The sequence below is a fragment of the Saccostrea cucullata genome, unplaced genomic scaffold (assembly GCF_032062105.1).
Source record: "Saccostrea cucullata isolate Sc308-1 unplaced genomic scaffold, CSIRO_AGI_Scuc_v1 ctg15680, whole genome shotgun sequence".
In the NCBI taxonomy this organism is placed as follows: Eukaryota; Metazoa; Mollusca; class Bivalvia; order Ostreida; family Ostreidae; genus Saccostrea; species Saccostrea cuccullata.
This window is the reverse complement of record NW_026918419.1, coordinates 1,339-14,212: the sequence shown is the minus strand read 5'-3', so window position 1 is coordinate 14,212 and position 12,874 is coordinate 1,339. Positions and strand designations below refer to the sequence as shown.

At 35.0% G+C, this 12,874-nt stretch overlaps 2 protein-coding genes across 2 annotated transcripts; both read right to left on the bottom strand.

Annotated features, from left to right (window-relative positions):
• Nucleotides 1–1,748: 1,748 nt before the first annotated feature.
• LOC134264829 (E-selectin-like) lies at nt 1,749–5,630 on the bottom strand. The gene is made up of 4 exons (XM_062747105.1): nt 5,594–5,630; nt 5,245–5,385; nt 4,926–5,126; nt 1,749–1,998 (listed from the first exon to the last, which is right to left on the bottom strand). Exons 1-4 carry the CDS (start codon nt 5,628–5,630, stop codon nt 1,796–1,798), a joined length of 582 nt encoding a protein of 193 aa, XP_062603089.1. The 3' UTR covers nt 1,749–1,795.
• Nucleotides 5,631–11,498: 5,868 nt separating this feature from the next.
• Nucleotides 11,499–11,768, bottom strand: LOC134264819 (nematocyst expressed protein 4-like). Its single transcript, XM_062747097.1, has one exon. It carries the CDS (start codon nt 11,766–11,768, stop codon nt 11,499–11,501), a length of 270 nt encoding a protein of 89 aa, XP_062603081.1.
• Nucleotides 11,769–12,874: the final 1,106 nt, after the last annotated feature.

Here is a 12,874-nt window from a genome sequence, read left to right as displayed (position 1 = left end):
ATGAGCTTTTCACATCAGTTAATAAAAACTAAGATTGTCATGAAAAGTAAACATAACGAAATGCAAGTTGACGAAATAAAATTGTAGTATGTGTAAATGTCATAAAGAGTTGATATACTGTAAAGGAAAGTTAACACGATGCAATAGTAGTGTGGGTTAATGTCATAAAGAGTTAACATAATGTAATGGAAGGTTGACACAATGCAATAGTAGTGTGCGTTAATGTCATAAAGAGTTGACATAATGTAATGGAAGGTTGACACAATGCAATAGTAGTGTGGGTTAATGTCATAAAGAGTTGACATAATGTAATGGAAGGTTGGCACAATGCAATAGTAGGGTGGGTTAATGTCATAAAGAGTTGACATAATGTAATGGAAGGTTGACACAATGCAATAGTAGTGTTCTGCTATAAGGCAGTGACGGCGTTCCATAAGCCGAGACTCGTCTCTATTTATTATACATATATATTTGTTATTTTAAACAAAACTTAAAAAGGTGAACCGCACAGGCATAGATTCTGCGAAGCCAACATTATTAAAGGATGCATGTATCACCAATCGTCAAGCAGTGATGAGACGTGAAGGCATGATTTACTTTCAAGTTGTTAACAAGAAAAATATTATATTATTCAATGCATGGTACACGAAGTGTTAATTAAGGGACTGAAATAATTTTAGAATAGAAATACGAGGGTTGTCCCAAAAAGTCGTAGACAGAAGAAATACAGTTTAATTTTCTCTATGCGGAATTAAATTTCTTTGAATTACATGCTTTATTTATTTTTTTCATAATTTTCTTATTAAATGTGATATCATCATGAAATTTGAAATGCATGATTATAAAATGTTACTTTTTGTTATGACAAGAAAAGAAGAAGAAAGAAGAAGAGGAAAAACTCTTAATGAATCTCATGCCATTTAAAAATAACTTCCCTATTAATATCTAGTGTGTAATGTCACTTCTGTACCATTTTAATCCTGTCTCTGATGTATACAAACCTTATTCAAAACTATTTATTATATATCCGTGCGCCGGTTATGCGTTTGACGACGTCATTTTCATCAAAATCAATTCCAACAACACTTTGAAAATCATGACACCAATCGTCTGTTTTCAATGCTATTTATATTAAAATTTTGACTTATTATTTAGATTTTGATTCTGATTTCACTGATTTAAATTTGAGTTCAATGTTTTAAACAGTACTAAAGAAATAAAAGCAAATGTAATAATTATATACGTAAATTATTCCGAATTTTGTCCGTACGCAGAGAGACCTTATTGACCACTTTTTTAATCGTCCTAATAAATCTATAATTTTAAAGAACATAGATCATATTATATCTATGCAAAATTTTGTTAATATTGGTTGCATGTTTAAAAAGTTATAAACATTGTATACGACTTTTTTGGGACAACCCTCGTACATTGTATCAATAATAATTTGCGCTACATGGATTGTCATTAATTTTGGATCATCTTGAATTAGATTTCCTTGCTTTCAGATGTTTGTGTGCATGATGGAAGACAGTTTTACCTTCACAATATGGCTTTTCATTGTCAGGCATAAAAACAAAGACGTTGTTTTGTAAACATTTTCCCCACTTAGAGCCTTTTAGGTTGTACCCTTGTATACATGAAAAGGTTATGGTCACATTAAATGCATAAATTTCTTCTAGAGGATCTAGTAACAGGTTGTTGCTTGATACAGTTGAGCTGTCATTACATTGTATTTCTAAAAAAAGTTGAAAGATAAAGAGTTAGTAAACGCGATAAAATAGACAAAAGAACTTTATGTATTACACATTTTACCTATACAATTCGGAGATCCATCTGTATATCGGAGCCCGTACTTTTCGCACACAGCTGTTGTTGGTTTTTGTAGAGAGTATCCACTTGCACAAGAAAAGTTTATCCTCTCATGGTAGTTAAACTTTAGCTTTGAAGGAGTCTTTATTATATCCGATAGATTGTCAGCACTGGAACAAGTTATAGCTATAAAGATAAATTAAATATATAACTACTTATAGATAAGGGTTGGGGTTGAGGTTAGTTAGGGCCCCGCTTGGCGGGCGCCCTATAGTGATCAGTCTGTTCGTCCGTCCGGTCCGTCTGTCCGTCCGTCCGTCCGAGATCTCTTGTCCGGAGCATATCTTCTCTCTCCTTGGCCCAATCTGGCTCATACTTCACCCACAGAGTGCCTTTGGGTAACCGGTGTGCAGTGACCTTGAACCAGGTTTCTATTTCAAAGGTCAAGGTCATAGCAGAATTATATGAAAAATTCTTGTCCGGAGCATATCTTCTCTCTCCTTGGCCCAATCTGGCTCATACTTCACCCACAGAGTGCCTGTGGGTAACCGGTGTGCAGTGACCTTGAACCAGGTTTCTAGGTCAAAGGTCAAGGTCATAGCAGAATTATATGAAAAATCCTTGTCCGGAGCATATCTTCTCTCTCCTTGGCTTAATCTGGCTCATACTTCACCTACAGAGTGCCTTTGGGTAACCGGTGTGCAGTGACCTTGAACCAGGTTTCTATTTCAAAGATCAAGGTCATAGCAGAATTATATGAAAAATCCTTGTCCGGAGCATATATTCTCTCTCCTTGGCCCAATCTGGCTCATACTTCACCCACAGAGTGCCTGTGGGTAAACGGTGTGCAGTGACCTTGAACCAGATTTCTAGGCCAAAGGTCAAGGTCATAGCAGAATTATATGAAAAATCCTTGTCCGGAGCATATATTCTCTCTCCTTGCCTTAATCTGGCTCATACTTCACCCACAGAGTGCCTTTGGGTAACCGGTGTGCAGTGACTTTGAACCAGGTTTCTAGGTTAAAGGTCAAGGTCATAGCAGAATTATATGAAAAATCCTTGTCCGGAGCATATCTTCTCTCTCCATGGCCCAAACTGCCTCATACTTCACCCAGAGAGTGTCTTTTGGTAACTGGCATGCAGTGATTTTGAACCAGATTTCTAGGTCAAAGGTCAAGGTCATAGCAGAATTATATAAAAAATCCTTGTCCGGAGCATATTTCTCTCATGTTAGCCCAGTCTGGCTATTACTTCACTCAAAGAGATCCACTGGTCAATGGATATGCAGTGACCTTGGTCGAAGTTTCTAGGTCATGGTCAGAATTACCCTCTCTGTTTAAAATCTTTGGTGCATAATTCTTTCCCTTTAATTCCAGTAAATTTATATAACTGGGGATACAAGATAACTTCGATATTTAATGGTAAATTTGCAATATCCGTGAGGTTGTACTAAATGACCTTTTACTGTATTACACAAATGTTCCTCTTCAAAATGATCCCTTTTAAACTACCTTACATTTTCCTGTTCATTGTTGAAAGCGGGGCCCTTTGAGATGGCCACCATCTCAATGATGTCTAGTTTGTTTTGTTTTGAACATATTTTATTGACAACATGACAAAGGGATGAGGTAAGTTAATACACATGTACTTATCAAAAGGAACAATATCATACAAAATATATTTTTCAGACAATTAAAAACAATTTTTAAATCTTTTAGTACTAAAAGGGGAGAAAAAAGATGTGTATAATGAGATCCCTTTCTTTCTAAATTAAAACAAGAGGCCCATGGGCCACACCGCTCACCCGAGCATTGTGGCTAGGAAAAAGTAGTAATTGGTCTACTATTGAAAAATTTGAATCCAAAAGTTTGGCCCCGCCCTACGCCGGGGGTCATGATTTGAACAAATTTGAATCTACACTACCTGGGGATGCTTCCATATAAATATGAGAAATTATGACTTTGCTGTTCTTGAGAAGAAGATTTTTAAAGAATTTTCCTATATATTTCTATATAAAACTTTGGTCGGCCATTGTAGCCCCGCCCTACCCCCGGGGGTCACGATTTGAACAAACTTGAATCTAACTAATAAATATGAGCAATTCTGGCTTTGCTGTTCTTAAGAAGAAGATTTTTAAAGAATGTTCCTATATATTTCTATATAAAACTTTGGTCGGCCATTGTGGCCCCGCCCTACCTACGGGGGTCACAATTTGAACAAACTTGAATCTAACTAATAAATATGAGCAATTCTGGCTTTGCTGTTCTTATGAAGAAGATTTTTAAAGAATTTTCCTATATATTTCTATATAAAACTTTGGTCGGCCATTGTGGCCCCACCCTACCCTCGGGGGTCATGATTTGAACAAACTTGAATCTACACTACCTGGGGATGCTTCCATTTAAATATGAGCAATTATGGCTTTGCTGTTCTTGAGAAGAAGATTTTTAAAGAATTTTCCTCTATATTTCTATATAAAACTTTGGTCGGCCATTGTGGCCCCGCCCTACCCCCGGGGGTCATGATTTTAACAAATTTGAATCTACACTACCTGGGGATGCTTCCTTATCAATATGAGCAATTATGGCTCTGCTGTTCTTGAAAAGAAGATTTTTAAAGAATTTTCCTCTATATTTCTATATAAAATTTTGGTTGGCCATTGTGGCCCCGCCCTACCCCTGGGGGTCACGATTTGAACAAACTTGAATTTACACTATCTGAGGATGTTTCCCCATAAGTTTCAACTTTCGTGGAACAGTGGTTCTTGTGAGGAGGATTTGTAAAACATACCACCAAATTTTCACTAATTCTCAATTATCTCCCCTTGAATAAGGGCGTGGCCCTTCATTTGAACAAATTTGAATCCGCTTTACCCAAGGATGCTTTTTGGTAAGTTTGGTTGAAATTGGCCCAGCGGTTCTTGAGAAGAAGTCGAAAATGTGAAAAGTTTACGGACAGACAGACAGCTAGACAGACGGACGGACAGACAGACGGACAGACGGACGCCGGACAAAATGTGATCAGAAAAGCTCACTTGAGCCTTCGGCTCAGGTGAGCTAAAAATGCTGATTGTTAGTTTTCCTGCCTTATAATGTGCAACGCTTTTTTGTTACCTTCGCATGATGGATGCATGTATACAGAACGATTATTATTAATGAAGATCCCCTCTGGTCCACAAACTGCTTGTGTATATCCCCGGATTATAAATCCTTCGGGACATGTAAAATGTATTGTTGTGTTGAATTCATATGAGGAATAATCAGGAGAGATGGACAAATTTCTTTTTGCTACATCCGGTCTTTTACAAGTAACGACTGAAATAAGAAAAAAGAGAGAAATCTTTCAAACATGTTAAAAAAGAATACAATATACAAATATCAAAATGAATGTGATACTTGATGGAAAGACAAATAAGTAAATGAAAAAAATAACCTTGAGTGCAATGAGATCCTTTCCATCCAGGATTGCACTTAGGACAGGTAAAGTTTTCATTTAAACACGTTTCAGTTTGATGGCAGTTTTTGGGACAAAAACTAACACAGTCTTCTCTGTCATTTTCTGTTAATCTGCAAGCTGAAAGTTCAGTAGCAAGTGACAGCAGAAAATATTAGCAATTTGTTTGATATAATTGTTTTTACGCAGAAGGTATATAATTATATAATTACATGTATTTACATTCACAAGTGCCGATATCCACTGAAAATTTCACCCCCTTCCCAAAACATCTCACATATTTTTTTTTTATTTTTTGAAAAATGATACTTGTCTTCCAAATATTTACAAGTAATGCTGATTTTCCTAAAATGGTGTCGCGCCATCGTGAGTTGTTATGGATATACAGGAAAAATGTACAAATGTGTTAAACATATGTTAAATATGTGTTTAACATATATTTTTTACACATGTAAAATACATAAAAAGAGCACACATGTGTAGGGTGTTTATTTCTACACATGTTAAACATATGTTTCACATGTGTTAAACATGTGTAAAAATAAACACATTGTATATTTATACACGTGAAACATGTGTTAAACATGTGTTTTATATATGTTATACTTTATATGTGAATTATACGTGTATAATATTACTGTTGTACTTATTATCATTTTCATACTTTTTTCATGTCTGTCCACATATGTGAATAATATGAAAAGGGCAGCATATGTAAATCATATGAAATAGTTACATGTGTTCTCTTTCGATATTTATCACAAGGAAAAACACATTCTTGTACACATTTAAAAATCAGATATTTCTGCTTTAGATGAAAATCCGTTACATTCCAATGATCTATCTTCATGGGTTAAATATTTGAAAATTAATATCTTAAAATGCTTACACAACTTTTTTGATAAATTATTTTCATCAAGAGAAATAACTTATTTTTCAGTGTACTTTCTAAACAGGAAAGTATACAAACAAGTCAGTAGCATTTGTCGATGCATGTATTTTACATATTCTAAGTTGGGTACATATAAGATTTCCACAGAATGATTAAAGAGTTAAACATGCATACATGTACAAATGAATAACATAATTAGTCCATGTACTTGTTTATAAATATGATTTGACATGAAAGTGTCCAAAGCAAAATTTAAATATCACATATAAAATTTGTCATGTATTCTCTATTGTAAATTTTATTAAAAATCAAGTTATTCGATATTACAGCATACAAATAAGAATGGGAATTAAATCTCTACAGGTCAAATGCAGACAAAATTGTGTACATCCTCCCAATTTCATAATTATTTCATATATTTTCTTGTTCTTTTTCCTTCTGTATCTTTCAGTTTTCTTCAGTTGTCTTCCCTCTGATCTTTCATGAGTTTGACCATTCTGAACTCTCTTTGAACTGTACCCAAAATGCAAATCCACCATTTCTCCCTTTCCTGAACAATTTCTTTGTGGCAAAAAATGGTCTCTACAAAAATTTCAAAAGTAAAAATAAAACAATTCTTAAATTTCAAAATCAATTCTACAAGTAATATTAAAGTTCAGCAAACAAATGTATGCCCAATTCACCAACACAGATATGATACGAGATAAAACTAATGTTATATATGTTATACTAGATGTTTTGTGGAATACTATGATGTAATTTGCAAGACAATTACACTGTTGGAAGATATGCTTCATAATAGAGTCATAAAAAGCATTTTTTTTTTGATTTTGACAATTAAATTTGGAATGTTCAAACAGTATTACGAATTCGTATTGCCAAAAATAAAGAAGATTCTGACACAAATATTTTATTTTTGGACAAAAAATACTACAGAGAAGTAGACAGGCAGAAAAACAGACAGTGTGATTTCAGGATATCCCAAACGTTGTTGGGAAGAATATAACAAAGTTTATTTAACAGTGTGTAGTTACCTTAATTAAGCTTTTAAGCAAGTCTTGGATCTTGGGATTTATTCTTATGAGACGCTGACTGTATATCGAACCTGTAAAACAAATATTCACCCAGTAGATATCTTCTAAGCATAACTAAAACTTAATTAAACTACAAAACTACAACTACAAAAAAGAGAGAGTACATGTTTGTAGGTTCTTAATAGTCTTAATTAATATCTTACATTTTACCAGAAACTATGTTCTCTAGTGTTGGAAAAAAATTATAAATGTCAGGTAATGAATACCGGTACATAATAGTCTTGTAAATACAAAACGGATTAGCTAGCTGATGTACTTTCAACAATCAACACATTTGCACATGTACTTGTGCCTTGAAAGTTGGATGTCACTGTTATTAGTTATTATTAATTTTTAACTGAAATTCAAAAATTCAATTCCCCCCCCCCCGAAGTCATTTACAGTATTTGTACCAGTTTCATAGCTTTTAAAGCCAGCAAATTCTATTCATACTTTCCATATTTTTAAAAGTGCACTGGATTAAAACTGTTTTATAATATAGAATAAAATTATTGTAGTATTGAGTTGGACTTATTTTTTATGAAGTCGTGCAAACAATATAATGTAGAATTATAAAGGAACAAAAAGAAATTATCAAGAAATATTTTGTCATGAAGGAGTCATTACAGATGTTTACTTTGATTTTTTAATGCAAGTATTCATTTTTACCTTTAATATTGTGATGATGCAATCATCTGTCAAATCAGCTTTAGGATCAATCGCCAGTTTTATCAGCTTTGGGCTTTTTAGATGCAGCATTGTGACACTGAACTCAAGTTACTGCATGCATCTATAGGCCACAGGGGCTTGTGTAGAGAAAATAAAACAGTTTAAAAAATTAGTACCTCGGAGAAAAAATACACAAGGGAGGACGCCATTTTGGATACCACCTCTCTTCATCAGCTATTTTTTCGCTTAAATTGTTAAACTAGACATACGAGCCAGTTCATATCCCTTAATTAATGTTTTTTCTTGATGGCCTTACTTGCAGATTTTTCTTTAATTTTTCTTTGTTTACATTTACAGTCTTGGTCAATCTATCGCGTAAACATCCAAAATCGACAACTCATTGGCTTCTGCAGAAAACGAAAGTATTGTAGTAAAATATAGACATTTTACTATGAAATAATGTCGCCTACCTTAAAGTATAGTATAAGGTGACGACCAATGAACAAACTCTACATAATGGTAAACGGTACAGGTAACAAACAACTCAATGTAAAGGAACAGGTGAACACACGTGGTGACTACAGGTAGGACTGGACTGGACTGACGATAGGGAAAGCGTGCTGGCTAGCACGGGTGGATGGCTATGAGGTCAGGGTAAAAGGTCATAGGGAATACATTTACATACACAATTTCACTACATTCCTCCCCGTTTTATTTAATAAAGCTAGGGACAATTACTGTAATTAAATCAGAGGAACGTAAACCAGAAATATATAAGTATTTTCTTATATGGCATGGAAAACGTATTAACTAATTCATGTATCCACATGAACTTGGACGGAATTACATCCAGCACCTTAGTTCTGCAGGATAAACATGTTTGTATGTGGCAAGATTAATTAAAGTAAGTTAATATACGAATTATGATAATCCGCATGTAACTTCCACATTGGATCAAATGACCATGTTTAGCCATACGCATTCCATGTTGTATGTTATACATTTCCTATGTTTTAACATTTAATATAGCCAAAAGGAATATAACTTACCTATGACCTAACACTGACCTACTTCCATGAGAGTCCTGAAACTGAATGGAGTCATGGCATATGCATGGTTTAGTCAAGTGAGAATCAGTTGTATCAGTATATAACTTTTATCGTGTATACAACTGATTTACCTATATATTGTGCAAGAGTGCAGTAATATATGTTAGAACTTAACAACAATCAGATAAACTAACTGCTGTGATGTATATTACTGCTAACTAACTTAATATGAATATATTTTAATGTATGTCCGTCACCTGAAATATGTCAATGCCTAAATACTGTACTTTAAAACTTATACTAAGTAACTAACTTAAGCCTAACCTAAACTAAGTAAACTGTATATTTTCTTACTACCTATCCTGAAAACTAAACTAACTAAAGAAGGGAAGTTTCCTTAATTGTTGACTAATCATAGGAGACGCTATGAAATATAACCATTAAACATATTTACAAAACATATTCCGCATCAGTACCGTCACTTTCTGTAATTAGTTAGCCGGGTATGATACGGAAAATGTATGACATATAACTATATACAAGTTAAGTAAAGCAATCCGCCCCAATACCGTCATTGAGAAAGGTCAGCCAAGTATCTGTTCGGAAAGCATAAGGTTATTTACATGGAGCAATCCAGCCCAATACCGTCACTGAGAATGGTCAGCCGGGTATCTGACGGAAAGCATTTATGTTGCATGATTACACCAGTCCTTGTTTAGTTATTCTTGGACATTCTTAGGAACTGGATGAAGGACATGCAACAGAATAGATCATTGCATAATTACGACTTATATATTTCCTAAATATGCTTTACCCAGATCAGATCTCCGTGGAACAGTGAGAGGAACTACATCATCTAGGTCACAGCGCCAGTAGTGAATTCCACCACAAGCCAGTTCTTCAATGTTGAAGTTTGACCTGTAAAAGGGACAAGCTACGTCTATCCTAGATGATGCGTCTATATTGGTATGTTCTTTGCCATCCCTGTGTACAGTCATGTTGTATTTCTGTCCAACGAGCTAGCTGGCGTACGTGTGGCAAAGCATCTTCCCAGCATCGAAAGAAGTACGAAAAGACTATACTGCCAAGAAGTTCCTTACTATAGTTGTACAGTAGCGTCGTTGTTTAGATGACAGGGTTAAACTAGCATAAGTGATGGTTCTCTCTTCACCGTCTTAGATTTAAGATTGATAGTTTAAAACTTATGGAGATCAATACACTAACATCTGCACTATTTTACATCTACAAACTACATTCGACACTATTTCCCCTCCCCTTTATTTTTAAAATAAGAGAAGTAGTAATACCTAACTGTTCTAATTATTAATGTAGGAATACTAGAACTTATCTAATGTAGATTTTGCATATATAATTAGCTATACTGGTGTATTGACTATTGTTCACATATTACTAAAGTACTATAATTGTGGAGGCAAGTCTATTAGTAATTCCACTAAACAATAATGACTAAACACTAGTTAGTGCTTCAAATTATTGTAATAAGAAGCACACTAATATTGTTAATATTAGTAAGCTTAGTATAATAATCCACTTACTAGATCATATCTAAACTGATATTAAATATAACGTAGGAACCAAATAAGGTTATATCACAACAAAAACTAATATCATTAGCACTACATTCTACTACGAAATAAGTACTAGAATGCTAAAATTGACTAGATTACTATACTAATTTGATATAAAACTAACACTAATTTTTTCTTATTTATTACTTATATTAAAACCAGCACACTATGTTAATAGTAGAACTATAGTTTATAATTCGATAAACACTGGGTATAAGCATTTCAGGGATTTTATTGCAAATGATCTATGTCAATGTGATGGGCCATGGTACAACCCAGCACTTGTTCTCAAGTGGCAGCCCATCTGTATATTGCTGGATGCCAGAGCATTTACAACAGACTTGTTGCTATGCTCAGGCAACATATCACTCCTAGGAGGCTGTGTATCCAAAGTCAAATCCGGGAATGGTTGGCAGTTGGATGTTATGTCAGAATCTGGAGTTAAATGGCAACCAGCAGTTGAATGCTCACTACTCAGTAGCCCTAACCCAGATGAACTGCCTTCAGGAACATTCTTGTCCTCTTTGTCTGAAGTTGTTTGGCAACCAGCAGTTGAATACTCACTACTCGGTAGCCATAACCCAGACTTACTGTGATCAGTTTGGTCTCTATCCTCTATGTCTTCTGTGTGTGGAATTCCAGGAACTTGGGGATCATCATGTGACACCATGGTATTCCACTGCATACTAGCAGGTGATATATCACCACTCCGTATTTGTGGAAACCCTGGTGGACACTTGCTGGGAACTGTAGACATCTGCTGCTGGTGTACTGCAGTAGGCAGGTCATATGCACAGCTGCTGTCGTCATCTCCAGGTCTCATCAGTGCTGAACCAGTTCTTTGTTCCTGGTCAAGGATGTTATTAGGAATTCCATTTGTTGACATAGTAGGACATTGTACAGCTGCCACATCCTGTGAGTGTGCCAACGGTGGTGGTGGCATTGGTGGTCCTCCATACATTCATGGCTGTGGGTATTGCTGTTGAGGTACCATGTATCCAGGCGGGAACATTCCAGGACATGGGCCATATGCATAGGGTATGCTGGGATACAGCTGTGGTGGTCCAAGGAATGGTTGTGGGAATGGTCCACCATATCCAGGAAATGGTACTGGATAGCTCCCAGGGACTGGTACACAAGGAGATGGATACCCATATGGATTTAGAGATGGCAGGTATGGTCCACCATAGAATCCAGGAGGTGCTGCATAAGGTGTCATAGCTGGATTCATCTTGTTGCTTTATTTTCAGTAGTTCAAAGTTACGGAAGTAATCACGCCGTTTGACACTACTGAAACAGTCAGTCGTAGAATGTGTGTATGTTTATTACTGTACGTTACGTTATTTCCACGTCACGGTAAACGAAACCGCCGGTGAAAATATTACACACTAATGTGACTGATACTGATAGCAACAAGTTCTATTTAATCAAAGTGATCTGAATTAAACGTTACTTATAAAGCCGGTTTAATTCATCGGTATAGTCCAGGTGTTTAGTTTGACTTTTCTTTCTATCCGCTTTTCTTTCTATCTTCTGTATCGCCGGTAGCTAGATCGGGTAGCGTTTCCTGTATCTTTGCCTTTATTTCATAATCATATTATACATCTACCACTTAATTAATTGCTTAATTTGTAAATTGACTTGCTTTATTACCGCACTGACTCTTACAACGTTAATTTAACGCCCGGTGACAGACGACGGTAGCAATAAGTAATGATGTTACTAAAATAAATACCCGATAAACTTATTAATTAAATAATATAATCAATTGATGATGTTATATGAATTGATTATATTTTGCAAAGATATTCACTGTTGTTACACAGAGCTAATATGCAAAAATGTAACTCGACAAATTCAGTTCACTGTTGTTCAAAGCGAGCACGTGCGCTTTGATCTATATATAGCTAAAATAGGTAAACCGGTTTGAGTGAACTAGCTCTGTGAAACTACATGTATATAAAACTAACAAAAACACTATATCTCTACTTTCCCCAAAATATTTTTTAGGGAACTTAGAGAAGGAAAAAACAATATATGAATATACTAATTAAATTACGAGTCGAGAAGAAAACGGCGCTCCTCGAAAATTGTCAACACGAGTGACAATAACTTTTCAATATAGAAAAAAAATGGAAATATTTGTCTCGTGCAAAAGAATAAAATATACGAACAATTTAGAATAAAGTTCAGTCGATGTGGCACGTGACCGAAATTGAATGTATCGAGAAGAAAAAATATAATTTGCACAAGACAATGAAAATTCAAAATTTTCGTACTGACATTTACAAAAAAAACACGCCCTTACGATATTGTTCACTAAATAGTCATGAAAAT